The following is a 22,521-nucleotide window of genomic DNA, read 5'->3' as shown; positions in this document are numbered from 1 at the left end:
ATCATGCTCGCGGTTACCCACTCAAAATGCTTTACCGAGTTATCTGCCCACTTACCATTTTCCCCCCCATCACTCCTTTTTACTTCTCCACACGTTCTTGTCTGTTGTCTCAAATGGCCACCGGTTGGACTAGTGCTGCATTCTGTCCTAATCATACCATGGCATTGCTGATCACCTCCGAGTCAACTCTGCGTGAATGGGTCTTTGTCATGCTGGGTGGGTTGGCTCATTGACTGCGAAGCCCTGGACATATGGTGGCTCCGTGTTGCTATGTGTCATGGCAGAGAATGCCGTGGGTGGGGCTCTTGACCCCCCCCCTTTAACACCTTTAACGGTCTGTGGCTTGATGAACTTAAACACTTCATTGTGCGGACTGTGATTTGGGGGCGTGTTTTCTTAGGCGTTTTACTCTGAATGAAGAATGTTGGCTTTGCAGCAGGGGGGGGGTAAGTGACTGTTTTGCTAATCCCCCCCCCCCCCTCCGGCATGTTGAAGTGACCCAAACAGATGGTAGAAGTAAAGCTATCCACCGGACCTGTATCTTTGACAGCCGGACTTCTACAGCAAAATCTCCACGGTCCTCATGCGATTTGCCTGGTAATTAAGGAAAGGTCTAGCGCTTCCTCAATGGCGACATTACCACCCATAACAGAACACAAAATGTCTTGAGCTCTTTTGGGTTTTGTGCATTTTCTTTGCCGGTCACATCTAGCGGAGAGGTCTCAGGTTTGGGGCTCTGATAAACAAGTGGAGCCTTGCAGGCTCTTAAGCCCATCTGGTGAGATGATCGATCATTAGACAGAGTGTGGAGATAACTCCCTCAACCTCCCTGCTGATCCCATATCACCCTCGCAGGATATGGTATGGATCACAGGAAGTTGAGATCAATCTATATAGATTGTGCCGCTTGATTACAAATGAAAAAAAATCCCATTTGGCTTAGCCTCGCGGATGCCTCCAAATCTGGCTGCGATTGTGTGAATGCCTGGGGGAGAGAGGCGGGGGGGTTGTGTGAATCTACAAGAAAAAAACAAAACTATCCAACTTTCTTCTTTTACTGATTGCAGATAATTGTTAGACCTTCTCTACAATCTGTCCTACCTTCATTCATTTACTTGGCTCAGTCCATCCTGCTCTCAAATCTCTCTTCTTGAGGGAGCCGTCTTTTAAATCTTAATTAAAACAGACTCCAAAACCCCCCACCCTCCCAGGGGCTGGCTGAAAGCAGCTTAGAACAATCAAGAGGAGGGATTAGAAGTGAGAAGAAAAGAAGAGTAGAGGAGATGCAAGAGGGCAGGAAAGAGGTGGGGGGGGGGGGGGGGGGACAACAACAAGAAGGGAACGTTACAGGAAAATATTGAGAGCACAGAGAAATGGAGGAATGACCCTTTTTCTTCATCCCCCTGATCCTCTCTCCACCCCCCTTCGCTCTGTCTCTCTCTCACTCTCTCAGGACTCCGGAGTCTTGGCCTGACCTATTGACATTCAGCTTCTCGGCAGATTAAGCAGCGAATGAAGCCTCTAGAAAGGGTAAACACACTGGAGGAACAATGACCAACAGGCGGCAACCTTATTGGATTCTAATTAACTGGCGGGAGAGATGGCTAGGGGCCTGTTAAGTGCTGTGGGACACAAGTTAGAGCCCAAGACCTTAAGTACCACAACTCACATTACCTACACCCTCCTCCCTTCTTGTTGATGTCTTCATTTCCTTTATGTCTTCCTTTATCTTGGTGTATCTCTCTATCCATCTATTCTTCTCTCTTTCTATTTGGCCACTATTTCACACATGGCCCATGAGAACGGCAAACAGAGACTTTAAAAAGCACTCCTCTGGGAGATATTTTCCATCCATCATGGGCTACCTCTCCCTTTCTCTCCTCTTTTTTAACAAGGTGGAACGAGGCTCATCCCCCCCAGAGGTAGCCGTTTGAGCTTCATGATGTTAAAATAGGCTGGAAAAATATGGAGATTATTTGATATCGAACAGATAGAATTATCTAGAGAGAGGAAGAGGGATGAAGGAGAGCATCGCTCCAGGAGGGAGTGCTGCTAGAGGGAGCGAGGGAGATAAACGCAAAGGAGCTGAACCTCAGTGGTCACATATTGTAAATACAACTCAGGGCTGGGTATAGGATTTCCGTACGGTATGAATTCCTCACGTACCGTTCATACCAGTGTTACGCCTTAATAACGTACTTGCTCTTTGGCAGGGACAAGAATTTATTTTTACACGTGTAACACTACTAATTGTACATTTATAAAAATTACCCCACCGAACTGCATGCTGGGTAAAGCTCACAACCAGAAGGAACTCTGTTGCTACATGAAAACACAGAAAAGAGCGATACAGGAGGAACAACGAGAGACCAGAGATGCACCAACACGCCCAAGAGAGGAGCTGTGTCAGTTTGGAGGGTTTTGGGTTTTGGAAAATCCGAAGTTCAGAAAACGATTTTGTCTGTCTGTCGAGCCTCTGGTGGCAACACTAGCAGCCACAACAAGCTAACACGCTAACTAGGTAACGAACCAACACGCTAACGTGCCAGCTACTTGCGAGCAAGTTGGCCAGTGAGCGGCGAACAGCCGGCAACCCTTTTTGGGGTCAATTAATTAATGTGTTTACATTAAAAAGCAATACCGTCACATACCGGGATAGCATAAGAACATTTCTACAACTTATACAACTGCCTCTTTTTTTTTTTAAACTCCTATCCCAATTAATCAGGGCAGTAATTTGAGTGTATGTGTCTGTGAACTTTCTCACAGGTCCAGTTGGACCTCTGTCTTTGAGTGGTTCCCAAAGGCCAACCTTCAATGGTGCTGGGGTTTCAGGGGTCCCCTATGTGGTTCCACAGGCACTAATTAGACTGGTCTCAATAATGCGTTTGTGTGAGAGAGGGCCACGGCCATCACGAGAGGAGAGGAGAGAAAAAAAGCAATGCCTTGCTGGAGACGGGCCATTGTCACCTCAGCAGGCATATAAAGCAATTAATCAATTGGTGTGAAAACACATGAAGCCAACGTACACACACACTCTCACACCTCAGGGCAAATACACATCCTGATGTTACGGGTAATCCGTGAACCTGTTGGCGTAGAGGAGTCATTATTTGACGAGGAAAATTGCCGCCCAGTGTTATGTTTGTCCCATCGGCAAACCTGGCAGAATGGAGGTTTCATCCGCTTCACAAAAGGGAAGGACCTCTTCTCTCGTTACGATCATGTGAGAGTCTTTGAAATCCTCAGAGTACTCTTTTTTTTTTTTTTTTTTAAATCAAGGCCGGGAGGAAATGAATTGGAGCTTCAGCTGTGATCTGAGCCTGAAGGTGTAAAAAGGATCCACATGACCACTGCCCATTTCCACACCATTACAGCAACAGTCATGGCTGTAATAGGTTGAATTGAGCCATTGATTTCTCTCATGCACTCTCTCTTTCACCCCAAAAAACTAGTCTGTGCAAGTTCTGAGAGTTTTTCAGTTCCTTTTAACAAAACATCACATGCTCAAAGAAGGCTCACATAAAACGTAGGCAATGAAACACAGAAACACACACACAGCCAACACAATATGTCCCAGCTTGAGTTTCTTGGGAGTTAAACAAAGGACCGAGTTTAAATTGGCTTTTGGAGAACTCCCCATCACAATCAGGGAGTTGGTTCGAGCTACAGTATACTGTAGCGTGTCAGACGACCGTAGAGAAAGAAGAGCGGTTAAGCCAGAAGTCTGCAGTGCGGTGAATGGCTAATCTAAAATGTGACTGCTCTAGAGCTTCTCTTCTTCTCTTCACCCCGCTTCAATGGGCCTCCAATCAGGCCTGACTGCCCCTTGACGGTTTGGTCAGCTGTTTTAAAAGGGTTGTGATTGAGTGGCGTCATTAAGCGCCTATTTATCTTCTCCTTTGTCTCAGCCCTGAAAGACTGGTGACATGCTCAAAACACCTACGCACCGCCTCCATGCGAACCTGGCCAGATACACAACTGCATTAGCACACACAGAACATTGAGCAACACAGCAATCTACTCCATAAGAACATGGTACTTTTCAGTTAGTTGAAAAGACATAAAATCTCTGTAGTGGTTTTAAAAAAACGTTTAACTTCTCTTCCTATTTTACAGGACAACTTCAGGCTGGTTGCATCTCGCCGCCACATTGCTTCACCTGTTCTCTATTTAAAAAAAAATGCCGAATGTGATACCTTCTAGGGAGGGTTTCGCATGTGGCTTTGTTGATGTGTAGTGAATCCTGAACAAAGTAGGGGGCCAGGTCGAACCATGACCCCACACAGACCGAGACCCTCCCAGACCCGCCACAACAAACAGCTTCCTGTAGACACTCTGCGCCTTTGAAGCAAAGATGAGATCTGTCTTGTCTTTCCTCCCTTCTCTTTTGCCCTTTTTCGTTTTTTTCCCCCCACAACATCTCCGTACATCCCTCTATCCCCTCCTGCTGAGCAGGTGTATTAAATGAGGTGACTATTCCAGCAGCACTGGGCCGCACCTCAAAGTGCAGTCTCTGAAGAGGGCTTTTCTCTCCTTCTCTCTTATCTTTTATCCCTTCCATCAGCCCATCTTCTTCGCTCTCCCTTTATCCTCCTCCATCCCTTTTACTTCTTTCAACGCATTCCCTTGCACTCCTGAATGTGAAATAGAGAGGGCAATGGCTGTCATCTATTTGAATTTATCTACACCTCCCCGTCTATCTCCCCATGTGCATCTCTCTCAGCCTATTGTTTATTTAGCTATATGTCTAATTATGCTGTCTCACTTATGTAATTAGCACAAAAATAAATGGCTGCCGTGGCTTAGTCTCTCCCCTTCACCCCTCCCGTTGCAGACTCTGAGAAAACAAATTATGGAGAACAATAGGTACAAATGGCTTCTGCACCAAACCACATGATGGATGCAGCCCGCGCTCCCTGCATCTCATCCCTTCCTTTTCCTCCGGCCTCGCATACACTTTGCTCTCCCTCCCCTCTTCATATCTCCAGCTCCGTGTGTCTTTGTTGTGAAACGGGGGAGGACTTGAGCACTCCTTCGCCCAACTACAATTGTTTGACTGTATCATCTGTCTTTCCTTCTTGGCAGTGACACTATATTCGCACTGACATCATTTAAGGCAAGGTCCTTTTACGACCCCCTTTCGTTCTCTTTTCTCTCTGTTTTACTCTCTCCTTCCCTTCCCCTGCTGTTGTCTCCACTGATGCTCCCCTCTCCTCTATCCCCCAGAGCCGTCTCTGCACCGCCACTGCAAAGCAAACGCCTGGGACTTTCTAAAGCAAACAGCCAGCATCCTGTGCCGTAGCCCCATCTGTGGATAGTCTGAGCAGGGAACAATCAGTCCCTCTCCTCCACGGCCTCGTTCTCTTTGCAGCCCCCTGGGATCTGCACAGCAGTAGGATGCCTCAGTCAGACGGGTGCAATGTGCTGGAACAATGGTTGGGCTGCTTCCTCCAGGAGGGGTGTAAGGTTCACCTCAGCCAGCTTGGGAGGCACTTAGCCATGTGTTTCAGCCCTCTTTGCTGCAGCTTAACAGGAATGTGGCAGAAGCAGAAATGCCTCCCACTATGCAGGTTCCTTACCTCACCCCCCCCCCCCCCCCCCCCTTTTTTTTCTTCTCACAACTCTACACTTACACGATGACACATGCAGACACAAAACAAACCCTTTTGCATGTTTAGCCCAAGGTACTGAAATATCAACTTTCTTTTAATCCCCCTTAGACTTGCAGTCAAGAAACACCTTTTCTTTTCTTGTTTTCACCTCTGCAACGCTGGAAGGAAAACAGCGTGGTTTACCCCAATACAAGCATATCCATTACCTGAAATGCTAGGCTCCTGGCAGTAAATCAATTTGACTCCTCTGCTTTCATTCCTTTTTCTTTCTATCTTTTTCACTCCCTCCCCTTATTCCCACGCTGAGCCCATTGCCGTTTCTGCATCGCCTTTCCTAGGCCAACAGACAGGAGAGTGACACACCTTACCCTCCTCTTGGTCCACCCGCCACCCACATCAACCACCCACGCACCTCACTGTTCCTCACGTCTCCACACTGCTCAATAACATTAACATGTTTTGCCATTGAGGGAGCCGCAGTTAAAAGCTCGATCAATAAGCTTTGACTGACACCCCTCAATTGATAGCAAATTGGCTGCCTTCTCTAACAGAGCAGGTCTAAGGGACCTCCCAGGGCGGGTTTCTCGGCATCGTCTGAGATAGAAAAATGGTAATGAAAGACTTTTCTCCAACCCTTCACCCAACCTCCTACAACAACATTTCAGTATTTCATTGCGCAGAGGAAGAAGGGCCTGAGCCACAGACAACCCACTATTTTCGTTAATGGTTGAGTCACTAACACAACATTAGCCCTGGGTTGATCTGACAGGAAGGAGAGATGAAAAGAAGAGTAAGGAGTGGGGGTGGGCAGGACTTAAAGTAACCAGTAGTTAAAGCAGTTACTCCCACAAGTATGCATGGCTTCCATCACTAATACATTGAACAGCAGGCAGGAGAACTCTTGTTTCCTTGAATGTGCTTTTACCCCTAGTATGTTAAGGAGATGACATGTCCTGATTGCTGGAGCATCATTAATTAGACAGTTGGACTTTGACTAATCGCTCCAGAAAGGGCACACAGCCCTGAAGATGCCAAACACTCATCTCAGCTTATCATCCAGTGCCCAGAGTGTGCCCTTGACCTCTGCGTGTGAGTGAGTGTTAAGGATGTTGCTTCTGTGAGTTCCTCGTCGTGAGTCATTTCTGGATGATGTGCGCCCGGCTACGCACAGACAAATATCTCAGATCTCCTATTTAGAGGCACTGGCAATCAAATTTCATATAAAGAAAGTAATAAAAACAGCTAAATCACAATCCATTGTTAAATGGTGTCTGATGGCATTCCTAACTGCACTAGTTCTTTTCCGAAGCCACTTCTCCAACAGAGCTATCTAAAATACAAGGTTAAGGAACTAAACTAGTGAAGATAACACATGAACACATATTGCTGCTACACAGCAGATACATTTCAATTTGCTCTTGCTTTCTGTGTCTCTGCAGATATGAAATTGTGTTTTGCAGGGAGGGAATTGATTGGAAAATGTGTCTGCAATTTTTTGTGTGTTTGTGTTGTTTTCTGGGCTTAGGGTATCTTGAAATGTTGCATCTGTACATCCATCTCTCTATGGGACATTTGAATTTTACGGAGAAGATAAACTTCAATCCAAGTCTTCCTTAAAATAGCTGTTACTGTATAAATGTGACTGTTTCACTTGGGGGGCTGTTTTAATGACATGCACATAATTACTGCTGCTCCCTCTCTCTCTATTCTTTCTATTACTGTGTTTGTTCAAAAAAAATAAACAAGTTTGTGATTTCCCCGCCAGTTTGTATGCTGATGATGCAGCCTGGAGTGCTGCAGGAGAAGAAGACTCTAGGCAACAGCAGGAAGCTGACATGGACCCTCCATTGTCCCATTCCGTGTCATTTCCTACCAGATCAACTGATTGCCCCTAGAGGAAGACAAGGTGAGGATGTGCAGACACAGACACAAAGAGAAAGCAAGGAACAAAAAGAGGATGGAAGAGTGGGGGTAAAAATAATACTGCAAGAGGCCAAGTGCCATTGACAGTTTGCTACCTGGCCACTGTGGCTTCCTGTGTTGAGCCAAACATAAGCATCCAGTTAAGTTGCTAAAAGCAGATAACAAAGCCTTGGGACACACTGCCAAGTTCTTTATCTGTGTTTACCCGCATGGCAAAGCTGATTAGAGAAAGGCAACGTTATGAAGCCCCATTGTTTCCTTTCTCCTTCCAGTTTCTCCTTCCGTACACGGAGCGAGCGCGTGTGCAGGAAGGGTGAATGGGAGGATGTCTATGAGTTCATGAAGAGCGGCAGAATGACAATGGCGTGCAGGCACGACACGTCTCCGGGATGAGAAGAAACAGCAGGCCATTGTTTAAGATCTTCATCATTAATTACCGCCTATCTGTTTGTGCCTCTTGGTGCGTCTGTGAAATACTAGAGGCGTGGTACAAAAAACTTTGACAAACTGTTTTAAACAAATATATACATCTTTACATTTGATTTGTTTCCGCAAGTGAATCTAAAAAATGTAGATTTTTCCAAACAATACAGCAAAACCATCACACAGAGCTCACATAGACAGAAAGTCATAGTGGGCCAAAATTCATCCATATCTTCGCCATAACTATGTCTCCTAAATAATGCAAGGCACTTCTGTTCAACACCCAGCTGTGTCCGGACTCTGCTGCGTCTGCACTATTGTGCACTTCGATTCTAACACTCATAGGCTGGCTGGGGCTCTCGCCTTCAAACTTTTCCACACTTCCATCTCTTTGTATCACAGTGGATTGAAATTGATAACAAGAGAGAAATGAAAACCTAAAAAGAAATATTTAAGGGCAGGAGTATATTTTGTGTGTGTTTGTGTGAAAGAGAGCGAGAGAGAGAAGAGCAACAAGATGGAGAAAAGGTTAACGATGCTCGGCAGTCTTCCTCTGTGTTTCCCCGCTGCTTGTCAGCTTAATCATCGCAACACTGGTGACACAAACAAGTCTTATCCGAGGATCAAGACTCTCCTCCCTTCCTCTCCTGATATCAAACTCTGCTTCCGTCTGCCCGTTCCTGACTCCCTACACAAGAATTTCGAGAGCGGTAGTTCATAAAATTACTTTCCCTAAAATCAAACCTCTTGGGTCAAGCTGCCACTGCATCCATTGGGAGACAAATCTTGGCTAAGCGCAGAGAGCTTCGTCAGGGCTCACGCTTCCATCCATGGCGAGATATCAATTTTCTGTTTGTGTCAGTCTGCGCTTGCATTAAATATGTGTGTGAACAGGCTTTTCAACCATTGGCGTAAGTCTGCCATTCGCCTGCAGCCCATTAAGCAGAAACGCTCACGTGTCCTCATGTCCCATGTCCACACAGAGCGCTGTGAGAAGAAGCAAGGGGGGACATTTCCACGGCATTGGACTACAGTGAGACACGAGCGACGTGACTTAAGAGGAAGGGAAAGAAACTTGGTAATCGAAGCTCACAGCCTTTGAACTTGGCCCGATGAGACGGCGGCGACCCAAAGCAAAAGGTTCCAAAGGAGAGCCCACTGAAGATTACTCAGAATACTGATGCAGTGTGGAAGCCAATTCCTTTGAGAGCCCAGAGGACTTTCTGAGAAAGTAAATTATCTGTGTTGTACAAGGCTACATATACACAAATGTATGCTGCATGCCATACACACATTTCAAAGTGAAGTTGTGCGCTCTGGCCACATTTTGACTCAACAAATGAGGTATATGGTCTCTCGGCTCTAATTAGGGCAGCTGTTACCATTTTCATTGTGTGTGTGTGTGTGTGTGTGTGTGTGTGTATGAGAGAGAGAGAGACACAGAGAGAGAGAGAGAGAGAGAGAGAGAGAGAGAGAGTGTGTGTGTGTTGGGGGGGTAGTTTGGGGGAAATATGCTACTGTCTGGCTTCCGCTCTTTCTAATCCAGCTGTTGCGAGTCTGTCAGGGAGCAGAGGTCTACTGGTGTCATGTCCCTCCCCCGAGCATTGAATAATGACAAAACCACGCAGAACCAGGTCTCAAGGTAAAGAGAAACTCACAACACATGCCTCTTAGGCACGCTTTTCCCTTTTGTGATGTGGAAAGCTGTCGAAAACCACACGGGACTTTCTGTAAGCTAAAGATGCTCGCTCTCACTGAGGCCCTCACCATCCGTGTATTCCCTCATATTTAAATCTAATCATTCTCTCTCAATGAGTTTGTACATGAACTGTTTGACCAACAGGTCTAAATAAAAAGCTGTTAAGTCATCAGCTGCACAGTGTGGATTGCATTGGGATATTTACAACACTAAATGTACCAGCTGCCCAAAGAGCTTGTTGGTTTGTTAATGATTATACTTGAAATTATAACGACAAACACTTCCATTATAATCAATCCATCCATCCATCCATTGTCAAACCGCTTATCCTGCACACAGGGTCGCGGGGGGGCTGGAGTCCATCCCAGCCAACTTCGGGCGATACATTATAATCAAATGAAACACTAATTAAAATTGTTTGAAAGAAAACGCTTTCTGTGAATCCTTGCTCCAAACTATACTGGATTTAGCAAATAACAAAAAGCTAGGGGGGGGGGGGGGGGGGGCAGACAGGTGCGCTATGTCTTTGCCGTTCTCATCACCAACGCATGTATCTACGAGACCCCCGCGCACCCTCTCATCTGTTTACGCACCGTTCATGGTGACTCCGGCTGCTGGCTTATACCACGGGGAGAAATACTTGAGAAACAACCACGGCTACACATTCTTTCATGGTGAAAACACATTTATGTTTTTCATTTGTTTTATATAAATCTGTCTGGGGCCCACTGGATCTTCATTTCCGTGGGGAAGGCGTTTCGGAACACGGCGCGGTCTCGTTCCGCAGCGCTTTAGTTGGAGGTCCTCCTCATGCACACCAGTGTTTCATCCTCATTTAAAAACCCGAGATAGTTCACACGCGTTTATATACTTTGCAATCCAGAACAAGCATTTACTTTTGCGAAAATATCTTAAGTTAAACTTTCCCATTCGTGCGCCCCACATCCGCGACCAGATTTCTCATCCACTAAAGCGCCGAGTCTCCCTTTCGCATTCGAAATCTGAACCAAAACAGGAAGGATCCCAGCTCCCAACTCCGGATTACGCAGTGCCACCGCTACTCACTGAAACTGCCCGCTTCAGTTACGGGCCATTCTTTCACATCCAAATGAAACAATACTGGACATGAACAGTAGTGAGTTGCAGCACTGCAGCACCTCAGCAGCATCTCGGTAACGGCGCACTGGATGGCTTGACGCAGCGCGCCAAGTACGGAGCGCGGCGTATCCGCATCTCTCCGTTTGTAAAGACCTGCATGCCAAATGATAACAAACAAAAGCTCGTCTTACCTGTGACCATACAGCAAAAAATCAGGTGTAACGCCGTCATTTTAGTTGCTCTTGCCGCTGATTGTGTTGCTTGGAAAGATGATCTCAGCTCCGTAGCGTGCGAGCTGGTTGTGGTCCAGTCCGCGGCACCGGGGTACAACTGGACGCAACAATGCGCACTGGGAGTCGCCTAGAATAGCATCCAGTTACCAACGAACGCCTCCGAATGGTCCCGAACAGTTTGTAAACTCTCAGTTCAACAAAGCATCTCTCTCGTAGTTGATAACTTTCCGGGCAGGAGGATCAGCTCCTTCTCCAGCGTCGGGTCCCCTGTCACTGCGCTCTCCAACAGTCCGTCCGCTGACTCGCGCGTTCCAAGCTGCGTTCCGCTGTCCACTTTGTAACCAGCGCGAGGACGCTGCGCTCGGAACGGTCTCAGTGCTGAACCCCGGTGAAGTTTCCCTCTCGTCTCTCCCCCACCCGCGCGCTCTGCTCCCTCTGTGACACACTGAGTGTTTCTCTCCCGCACACCGTCTCCCCTGTTCACTGCTCACTCCCTCTCACCAATAGGAAATGCGCACTGACAGTCATCTGGTAAGGGGGGGGGGGGGTATTTTGAATCTGGCAGGAGCTGAGTCGCAGGAGACCCTCTGCCACAGTTGGGGCTGGGGGGGGGGGGGGGGGTCCAGTGCTCCCGCCCCACTCCCCAGGGCCCCGTTATTGGCTGAGCCGGCGGGGAGAGGTATTTAAAACACTGAGCTAAATGGCTAACTTAACATTTTTTTCACGGAGACCTTAATCAAGTTGCAGAGGGAGAAGCCAAGAAAAGTGTTTTTGACCCAAATCACCAATGGGAATATTTCCTTTTTTTAAACGTTTCATCGTTATCACAAATCCAACAATCTAGATTTGCCTATTTCATATTAGCTTTGTGATGTGATCTTTTCATGCTGATTGAATAGTAACTTCCCCTCGGCTGTTATTGCTGAATAGTGAACAAACCTTGCTTTTGTCAACAATGGGTCCATTTTTGATTATTAAAAGTTGGTATCTAGTTTAATGTTTTGCCAAAAGTAGGAAACCATAAACTGAGTCTAAAACCTCAACGCTCACAAAGAATCATCAATTACTTGATTAAACTGTCAGCATCAAATACAAGTCTTTTAATTACCCCCAGAACAACTTGTGTTATTCACTCTATCGCGCTTTCTGTTAACTCAACAAGGTTTTTATTTTTAATTGAAGTACCTTAAGATCTCATTTGAGCGGATGTTCATTGTCATACAGTAGGCACTAAAATGAATGCAGAACACAATCATTATCATATTTCAACAAAAGCTAAGGTCTTTTATAGAGTGATGAAACACCGTCTATCACTCGCCCGTGGCTGCTTATAGCCTTGTTCTTTGATGTTGTTCATTTGTTATTCAAGGTTCTATTGATTAACTAAAATATTAGGCCTCGCAGTCATCTGTTTAATCAGTCTTCCCCTTGTGTGTGTATTGCACCGAGTAACAACTTCATTTAATGTCAACATCCCCCCACCCCACCCCCCACGCACCTCCACCTTCTAACTCAACCGGGCACACATGTGGCCCGTTAGCTCAGCCAGGTGGTTATTGCTCCATCAGGCCGTGAAAAATTCATCAAAGAGTGTAGATTTGGACACCGAGGACTTCGGCAGGTGTGCTTCGAAGACAACACCGTCCACAAGAATACGTCTTCCTTTTTTTTTCGACATTTAAGCTGCATTTAATTGAAGGCTGATGATGAGAGCTCCCTCATCATGAGGGTCCCTCCCTCCCTCCTCCCCGCCACACAGTAGTTTTCAAACCCCAGGGCCGGCCTTCCTGTTTATTGCCTCCCTGTAATGCAAACATAAGGGTCCCCTGCCAGTAAACACATGTTGATGGAAGAAACAGCTTGCACAGCTGGGAAGCCAACCCAGGTTTAGTGTGAGTAAGCACATGGGTAAATGAACCCGTCTCAATGTGTGTTTGTTAGTGTGCAGGAATAGATGCTTGTTTGTTGTTTTTCTAACACATGTCACAGTGCCATTTGGTTTGTGAGTTGGCACTTGAATGTGAGAGATAGAGAGTAATAAAAATAAGTTGTCCTTTTTGTTGTGTGTGTGTGTGTGTGTGTGCGTGTGTGTATTGGCCCCAGTGTTTACGTGTGAACCCATCAATGACTGACTGACGACGGGGGATTGGGTGAGCAGTAAAACAGCAGTGGGCCTCCACCAGTTGTGCTGTGATAATAAAATCAACATCCATTGTGCAAAGTCTGTCACCAGGCATGATGCTGTGATTGAAATGTATGATCTCCCATGGCTCCCACAGATGGACAAATGGATGAGGGCAAAGCAGATGATACACCAGTTTGGGCCAATAGTCTTAATTATGCTGGCCTCCGTGGCATCAAATGGAGGGCGTCGATACTCCCCAAGCTTTTGGGTGTGTGAATAATTTATGAATTAAAAAGGGGGTTTTCAACTGTGGGTTTATTAATAATAAATATGGTTTGATATTTACTAAACTGTTGAGAGGGAGAAAGGGGTGACAGTTAAGACATCGTTTGCATGGTAATTGTAAGGAGATAATAAATAAGGCATGAAGTGGAGATATATGGAAATGTGATTCATAGGGAAATGAGAATAATTTAACAAATATTATCCCAGTCCCTATTTGACCCGGGGTCAATTAAAAAAGAAATGTCAGTTGTGGTGAACGGCATGCTGGGCTCTAAATTATAATCGCTTGCTTTTCTCTTTTGTCTCGCAGGAAAGCAGATCTAACGTTCAAGGGGAGGAAAATGTATTCATACATACACAAACCATGTGTTTAGTTTAAATGAATATTAAGCTGAATAAAATCAACCTCGTTATCTATCCCAGAAAAATAAGCCTCTTCTCTCTCCAGACTCAATTCGGTACAGCGTGTGCTAGAAGTTGAGGAATGTGAGGTTTTGTTTGGTTTCAAAATCTTGTACTGCCGAAGAAATACTTCACATAGTTGAATGAAAATACACATTATAACACTTGTTATAAACCGTTTTTGAGAAAAGGAAATGATCATATATATCAACATTGTGTGAACACTAATAATTTCCCTCTAATTGAATGTATTATAAATAATACATTTTCAGGACTCTGGAACATTGATTGCCAAAACATGTTAGACATACAAGGAATTTGACTTGGCGGTTGGTGCACAACATCAGACAGTAAGACAATGGACAACAAGACAGATAAGACGACATATCGCAAGAACAACATAGTGCAAGAGGAATTTAAATTAAAAATGGATTTGAAATATGTGCTGCTGGATTGGTGCTTATACTTCCTTCTCTATATACTATGGCTGCGTTGGATTGTTCCAGGGTTTATGCTGCTATCCATATGAGAAACATTACACCCGCTTTTACTGTAATTGTGATATTGAATGTTGAGCTGATCTGTGTCCACCATAACTCTAAACGCTGCTACAAGCTCATAACTCATAGCGACATATACCTTTGCTAGCAAGTGGTATCCATCTGCCCCGGCTAGTGAGCAATTCTTCTCTCTCCCATTCCAATAATATGACGTCAGTCCACTGCACTGGTCTGAAATCTGCAATTAGGCACTTTCTTTATGTGTGATTGACGAGCAGGAGGAGGGCCATTAAAGCTGAACACTGACCCGGGGCTCACTCTGCAGTCTGCAGGACTGTTCATATCAAATCCATGTCCTCTGCCCCAATATCAGAGTATGACTCTGGCCACCCATGGATTTTGTTTTTGGCTGTAATGAAAGTCTCTCTGGGGATCTGGTTGAGGGATTCTTTTCCTCAGGGTTCAAGGAGAGGTCGAGGCTTCTGGTTCTAGCTGCGCTTAGAAAAGGGTGTGGGTTACAGGAATGTGGCTGTTGGAACTCCATTTCCACAGGCATAGAAAATATCTGCGGTCTGAAATAACAGTAGTCATGCGTGTAATGTGTGTAGGTATAGGCGCACATGATGATAAATCATCACATCAAAAATCTCAGGCTCGGATGCATATTTATCAGGACCAGGACCAATGATTTGCTGGAGTTGTCAAGGTTTTTAACTCAGATTACGATTTCTTTACCGACGCCGTCAAAAAAATGCATTTTAACCCCACCCCACATCTTGCAAGCCAGCACTTTGTCAACCCGCTCTGCGTTTCCACCCACTCCTTCAATAAAGTAATTACAATATCCCCCGGAATTTAAAATCAGATTGATTGGGTCCTTGGCCCGCCTAGACGTGTCTTCGCTGATAAGTACAGCAGTAAGCTGTCTAAAATATTCATGCCGTGATGCAGAGTTGTTGTCCCTTGATGGGCCTCACCGTGTGCAACATCTGTTCCTGATGTCATGCACGCTTCTGTGTGCCAGAAATGCCCCGATGGCGTCTGTGGCATCTCTGCTGTAGTAAGTCATGTCCAAACACACAGCGCTCCACTCGGCTGCGATAAATATCTGGGACGATAGTGATCCAGCCGCCTGGACAGAACTATTGAGCACTTTTGCCATCCATACGCGTAGATTATCCACTGCAGTCTTGTAATGACATCAGCGACTCGCTGGCGGCCACGTCAGTTGAATGTTGCTCAACCAACAGTTTGTGACTACACGGCTCCTCACACCATGTAGCACACTCTTATAATACAACAAAACCCTCCTACTGCAACTAACACATTAAAACACCAATGCATTGTTAGTTGAGCTCAACAACAGTGTGATTAATGTAATTTTACTGCATTATTTTACTTTTGTCGGTGGTCCAGCCAAAAACTCCAAAAAGTTTAAAGTAAGCAGCCACGTTACTTCAAACAGCCCACAGTTTGACACTGACCTGTCATGTGATGGGACATGAAGGAGTGACAGCGAGGGGGACAGAGTCAGCAGTAGCCGAGGCGAATCCTGTCCTGGGTAGCGCCCACACGAGGTCTCAGCTACGCAGAGCTTCCTTCACCACTGGGCGTGCCTCTCCGTCGGCTGACAATCACAGGAATAGGCCACGACTGGCTGCTTGTTCTGTGCCATGATCCCTTGCTGCTAATGCTGTTGAAAAAATAAATAACCGAGCGCTGCACTGCTATAAATAATGGATGACTCGTCCACTGTCACTTTTCATAGCATGTCACGCCCCGGCCCAGCCATTATTAGGGTCTGTCCTCTTCCCCTTTCCGCCTCTGACTCCAGTTTTGTTATTGTTCTGGTCGACTTGCCTGCACACTACCTCAGGGGGTCGGCCGTTAGTCTTCTCTGGGTTAGTGCCGTTGATGGTTGCCACGGAGAAGAAAGAGCTGCTTTGAGGGTTTGAAACAAGATGGGTGATACAGCAAGCCACAGCAGGAAATCTGTCTTGACCGGGAGCAGATAGCCGAGCACTTTCAGCTAAGATATTATCTGCCTGCTTGTGTTGGATAAACTGTGCTAAGTTGCAGCCAGGGCTTTGGGTAAGAATGTACCTTGTCAGGTTGAAACAGACTTTCTGTTGCCCTTGCACCCAATGAAAATATAACAAGAAAGACAAAAACAGGTCCACACCCATAGCGCAAAAAAGAGACTGCTTACTTAAACAGACACATAATATACCCAGATCCACCCATCCAGCAAGACAAACCATGTTTTATTTATATATGCAGCTGTTTCTAAGAAAAAGGAATGAGGGACATCTGGCTGGAAGGAGGGATATGAAACGAAAATACGAGGAAGATGGAGTTATTTGGCCTCTACATAGGTGAGAAAGAGGAGAATATTGTTTCAGGAGGGAGACACTGAGAGAGACAAAAAAAAAAAAAGTTTTCAACCCTCACCGGTTTCAGTTTTCTGTTGATTCAAAATGGGTGTTGGTTATACCAGGCCGGGCCCGGGGCAAGTTTTGTCCACCAGCAGCTCTCGGCTCCCGCAGACTGAGCCGGTCTCTCCATGTGCAGAGTAATAGCATCAAATCAAGGCCCGCAGCGAACAAACCCTGACAGATACTCTCATTTGGGATTCACTTTGGGACAGCTGTGGTGCCATCCAAAAGAGGGGGACGGAGAGGGGGAAGCCAGCAGTCAGTAATGTATGCAGAGTGTCTGCACGTCCTGGATGACAGCAACACAGGCGCTTGTCACAGGAGACATCAATTCTACTTAGTCACAGCACTGCGGGGCGATCCATACGACTGCAGTGCTGTGCGAACTCTATTAATAGAGTTTGAATCTACCTTTCAGGAGTTATTATGCTGACTAGGGGATGACAACGGAATATCATGGAAGAAGTCCCAAATCAGGGAAGGAAACAGGGTCCATGTGGAGCATCTTTTGTGCCAATTGGCCCATTACAATTTCAGAATCCCCCCCCTCCAGTCTCCTCTCTCACCCTACTCCTATTAGCCAGTGTCACTGGGCAAACTGGGTGGCAGACCCACAGTTTATGTGAGAGGCATAGTAAGGATTAGTTATGGGGCAGGAGAGGGAGCAGAGGGGGAATAGAGGAAAAGATCAGCCGAGGTGGAGCGCGCAGGAGGAACCGAGAGCGAGCCAGCGAACGAGCTGGATGGTAGAGAGAGAGAGAGGGAGGGGAAAAGGAGGTTGTGAGAGATGGGCTGGCTTCCGGGGACTTGTTTAAAAATCATGGTCCTGAGTTGGCCATGGTTAATTTTTCATCATTCTCCTAAATTAAAAATGTGAGCGGTCATCATTTATTTGTCAAATTGTCTCAGCTCAAAAGGTGGATGTCACATTGGGTTTGCGAAAGGTCAGGGGAGCCAACTGGCAGGGAGGAGGAGAGTGGATCAAAGACTGCTGATTCCACCAAATGCCCTGCAAAACTACCCCTTTTTAAGGGGCATTTACTTCAAATGGAGTTCCTGGACTACACTAAGTGGAGATGATGTGATCTGAATGTAACATCTGGAATGGCTTTGGCATACTTATTGGGCATACATCCATGGCCCTTCATGAATATAGTAAAGATACACGCAAAACATACCCCAGCACACTTACATCCCCTACTTAACTCAAAAAGCCTGTAAATGAATACCCGTAACCTCTAAAGCAAAACCACATTCATTTCAGTGGAAGCATAAATATATATTTGCCTCCTATAATTGTTGGGACTCAGGTTTGGAGTAATCAGCTGGTGATACTTCTCCACAAACATGAATATTTATCCGTTACTTTTCTGCAAATTGTTTGACCGACCAGTATAGTCCATCATTCCATGACTTCCAGTCTTCTTGTTATTTAGGTGCTCCTGAGAAATGAAAACCACTGCATATCTGGAGGAAAGAATGATGGAAATACACAACTAGAATAATTAACCACCCTCAGCAATGCTCTGTGTGCCTGATTTCAAAGAATTCCAACATTAAAAACCATGAGAATGAAAAAAATGATAGGCGGTTCCTGCTACTACCTCTTCAATTTGCACATTTGTAGATCTATGGATGAGTGCTTAGCCCACAGCTGCCAGCGAACGGAGAGAAGGACACAAAGGTCCCTTCTGTTCGGGGCTAAAGACTGGCGCAGAAAGGCAGCTAAAGGTCTACTAGTGTACCTCAGCTGTCCTTTCCATCCCACTAAATGAACCTACAGCCAATGTTCCATAGACAGATAAGCTTTGATAGATCAATGTCATCAAAGACAACAAAATGGATTTCAGCTTCACCTCTTTGGAATCTTAACTTTAGCTATTAACAAACACCAGTCCAGAATATGTTGTTTCCTATTTGATGGGAAAAGCTTAAAAGAAGACCAATACCCCGCCATCAAAACAATGCCCTTGTTTTGTTTTTGGCTTATCTGGAAAACGGGTTCCTTTCGCCTCACTCCCTCATGTCTTCTCAATAGGCTCAGGATAAACATCTGTTACCAGAGAGACACCTTGGGAGAGCAGCCTAACAGATTGTGTTTGTGGATGTGAGAAAAGGTTGTTTTGATTCATAAAGGAGGTGTGATTTACCACATGGGCTTCCTGTTAGTCCTCTGACCATGCCAAATTATGATTTTCAGTGGAGAATGCATTGGAGGATTATATTTTGGGCTGGAAAACTGGAAGATACCAAAATGTTTTTATTTTTATTTTGTATGTGTCTCTAATATTTGTGTGATGTGAAACTGAATGATGCATTGTGTCACTTCAAATCTATTTGTAGGCTATTTAAGTTACGGGGGGGGGTCTACTACATGCCATATTAATGGTAATAATTTATCTGCACATCCAGCTCAAGGGGAGCGCTGGAGCGATGCAAATCTCCCTGCAAGACCTGATTGAAAGCAGTCGGCCTGCGAATTGTTTGGGTTCCATCGCTCCCTTATCAGCTATTAGCTGGCCACTCGCTCAATGCAGTTCCCTTTATTCCCATATTTCCTGATTGCATTTGTTCCAGCCTGTCTCCACTGCATCCCCATTTATAGTGTGCTGTGGACTTTCCCTGGCACTTCCTGTATACGGCCATGATTAGAACTTGTTTATTTTATTTTGGTTTTTTTTAGAAAATAGCGTCTCAGAGGAAGCGCATGATGCCCTCGCCACAACAGAGCAACGTGCCCTGAGTCTCCATTGAGACACGCCCCAATTATAATAAAATATATAATATATCATATTTTACAGTGGAGGTTGTAATCCAAGGTTTTACCTTGTTGTCTGTCAAAAGCAGCCTGCAATGCGTGGATTACATGAAACGTTGATCAGTGTTCCCATTATACCCAGAAGAAAATGAAACAGGCCGGAGGAATTGAGTCTTTATGTAAATATTTGTGTTATTATTTCATAGCTTGGCACAGGCCTTTCATCCCATGTGACTCAGAAATTCTGGAACCCATTTGCAAAGCCGAGCATGGCACCAAAAGAATACAGGTAAAGTAGATTGCTCAAGGGTAGAGCCGTTCCACATAATACGTGTTGTATTAAAGCAGGTTGTGCTAAAATTAAATAGACCCATGAATGGAAATGAAAAAGTGCCCCTTTTGAGAGGAAAAATAGATTAGTTTCACTGATAGATGATCGCTTGAAAGCTCTGTGATGTGAATGAGTAAATTTTTGACCAGTTGCAGTAAAGCTGATTTATATCAGTTAAGATGTTGTCCCGAGGGCCACTGCAGGGAGGGAGGCGCGTAGGGCAATTTAGCCATGAATACATCAAAGCCGTCTAAAGTGGCTTATTGCCGCAGATTTGCGTTTTCATCGTTTACATTGTGAAACCTAATTTCCTTTCCTGAGAGGAATTCCTTGACAGAATTTAAACTTAACATTCTTAAGACATTACCGTCAAGTTAGTAACATACAATGTAAGTAGTGTGTCTGGAGCAGTACTGACGTTTCAATAAGACTTTGTTTAACGGAGGTCCATGTGGGTCTATTCATTACACTTATAACACTAACTTTAGTGGAAACCAGAAACTGTGGTTCCCCTCAACCAAAACCTGCTCATTATTGTCCCTGTGAACAGCTTGTTTGATTCATTAAGCGTTTCCCGCTCCATGTGCTGCAGAGACAAAAAGAGTTCAACTGTAAGGGGGAACTGTAAGAAGAGGAGGGGGGGGCAGTAGGTTGTGGTTTAGCCTGAGCCTGCTTGAAGTGAAATATGATTGATTAGTGCTTTCGCGGGTTGGCGTGCCCACACTGCAGCTGAAACCTGTTAACTCAATGTGCATGGACTGGGCCGAATGAGGAGTCTAACCTGTTGTGACTAGTGCATGGCGGATAATATGGTTGGCTGGTCAGGCCACAGCTCAAATTGGGTAAGAGCTAATAAGCAAACAGTCTTCTAGGGGGATTAAGGGTGCGCGTGACACTGCATGTTCGTCTCTGGCAGAGTGTACATAGCCCAACGTGTGCTGGTGCTGTTTTTGTATACTGTGCGTAAAACGATCGGCTGTATTCTTCCTTGGTTGGCATGACACGTAATACGACACGATAGAAGCCAAGTGTTTCTTGACATCTGTTTCCACGGATTAAACAAACATGGCATTGTTCACATCTGATCAGAGGACGACACAGCTACATCCTGTGGATTACTGACGGTAGTGAACCAGGGGAATGTAGTCGTACACATTCAGATTTGTCACCGGCTTCAGTCATCTTTGTCGGATCCCCATATCAAATAGGTCCTTCTCTTCACTCCTCATTATTTATTGACGCTTTAGTGTGGATTTAACACAATTTTGGCGAAGGTCAGATTGAGTAGATTTTTGATAAAGCCAGAGCCGGGTCCTAGCGAGGCCTGGGGGATAGAATACGAAGCAGCGTGATGAGGGGTGTGTGAGCCGATCTGTCAGCAGCCATTAGCGGTCACATCAAAGAGCCGTGCTCATAGGGCTGTTTTAGAGTCTGCAGGGCCGGGTTCCAGATCTCCCTCGATCTCACCGTGCTCTATGGGGACCGCTACCCACAGCTCACTATTCATTCAACTGGGCCAAGTTCACACCGGCTCCTTCCACTAATTAGCAAACAATAAGGTGAGGAAGGAAGCATTTTGAATTCATGATGGTATCAAAGAGGTTATTTAAATCACTCTCCACGGGTGTCTTTGTCCCTGTGAATTAACACCTTTTCTTCTCCTCAGCACGAAACCCCCGAAAAAAATGTCACCAAAGGACAGGTAAAATATACCCCTCCCATAAATGTGTTGATCCTTTGTTTTTTTATTTCCTGCAGTAGATGAATTAGTGTGAACTCTCCCTCTTCCACACAATCCTGAGCCCGGTTGAATTTATTAATATCTGTCACCCCACGAAAGTCAGGCGTCACACAGCTTCATTTGCTGTCTAAATATCTGTGTCTGCGGCCTTGTGGGCGGCCTGTACAGTGAGGACAATCATTGTAATTTGACCATTGTAGGGTAAATAAGTATATCACCAGGAGTTCAGCGTGGCTGTCACGGAAGTCCATGTTTGATAGGCTCTCACTTGAAAAGTCCCTGTGCTGTGAGTGACTATCCTCTCTCTCCTATCTACTCCTTATCTGCTCCTCTCAGCCTCGGCCATATTCAAACACACATCTACACACAGTAGATGCATTCACAACTGTCTCCTTCAGCCACCTCTGTTCCCTGCCCACTAAGTAAAGATGCCATGTGTTTGATGGCCAGAATCACTGCACTGTCTACCTCCTCTGTCTCCTCAGCAAGCAACCCTGAGGTTGGGGGGGGGGGGGGGGGGCTTAAGGGGTGGAGTGATTGGCATGTTTGTACTGCTGAGTGCCTTCAGAAGAGATTTAATGTAGCTGATATGTTGTCTTGTTTGTTGCTTTGTGTGTCTCTCCTAATTAGCAACATGGGCAAACAGTTCGAAAGCGCCTCCTCAAAGCCACTACAGCTAATCAACAAGGCTGAGGAGCCAGAGATGAAGTGCAGAATGACGCTGACCTCAAAATGTCGGCTGGTGTTGCATTTCTTATTGTTTACTCTTCTGATTCCACGCACTGGTGTGCATAATTACGCCGAAGGCTCTTTGTATATTTGAACTCTTCTTCAAGCTTCTTGTCCATAGTTATTTCTACTGGAATTGTTTAAAACGGGGAAGAAATGAAAAAACATCTTGTGGCTTTTTTGTTGAATGGATGGAAGCTCATTATGGGAGAACATATTGAACC

General features: G+C 45.5%; 1 protein-coding gene across 2 annotated transcripts in view; it reads right to left on the bottom strand.

Moving 5' to 3' along the window:
- kirrel3l (kirre like nephrin family adhesion molecule 3, like) overlaps nucleotides 1-11,521 on the bottom strand; it is a 31,058-nt gene extending 19,537 nt beyond the window's left edge. For both annotated transcript variants that reach the window (XM_040166284.2, XM_040166286.2), the window contains exon 1: nucleotides 10,950-11,521. In XM_040166284.2, coding sequence (XP_040022218.2) covers nucleotides 10,950-10,989 — 40 coding nt within the window. In that variant the 5' untranslated portion in view covers nucleotides 10,990-11,521. The remainder of the gene's footprint in view (nucleotides 1-10,949) is intronic.
- Nucleotides 11,522-22,521: the final 11,000 nt, after the last annotated feature.

Source organism: Gasterosteus aculeatus, chromosome 20, assembly GCF_964276395.1.
Source record: "Gasterosteus aculeatus chromosome 20, fGasAcu3.hap1.1, whole genome shotgun sequence".
Taxonomy (NCBI): Eukaryota; Metazoa; Chordata; class Actinopteri; order Perciformes; family Gasterosteidae; genus Gasterosteus; species Gasterosteus aculeatus.
This window is presented reverse-complemented; position numbering and strand designations above follow the sequence as displayed.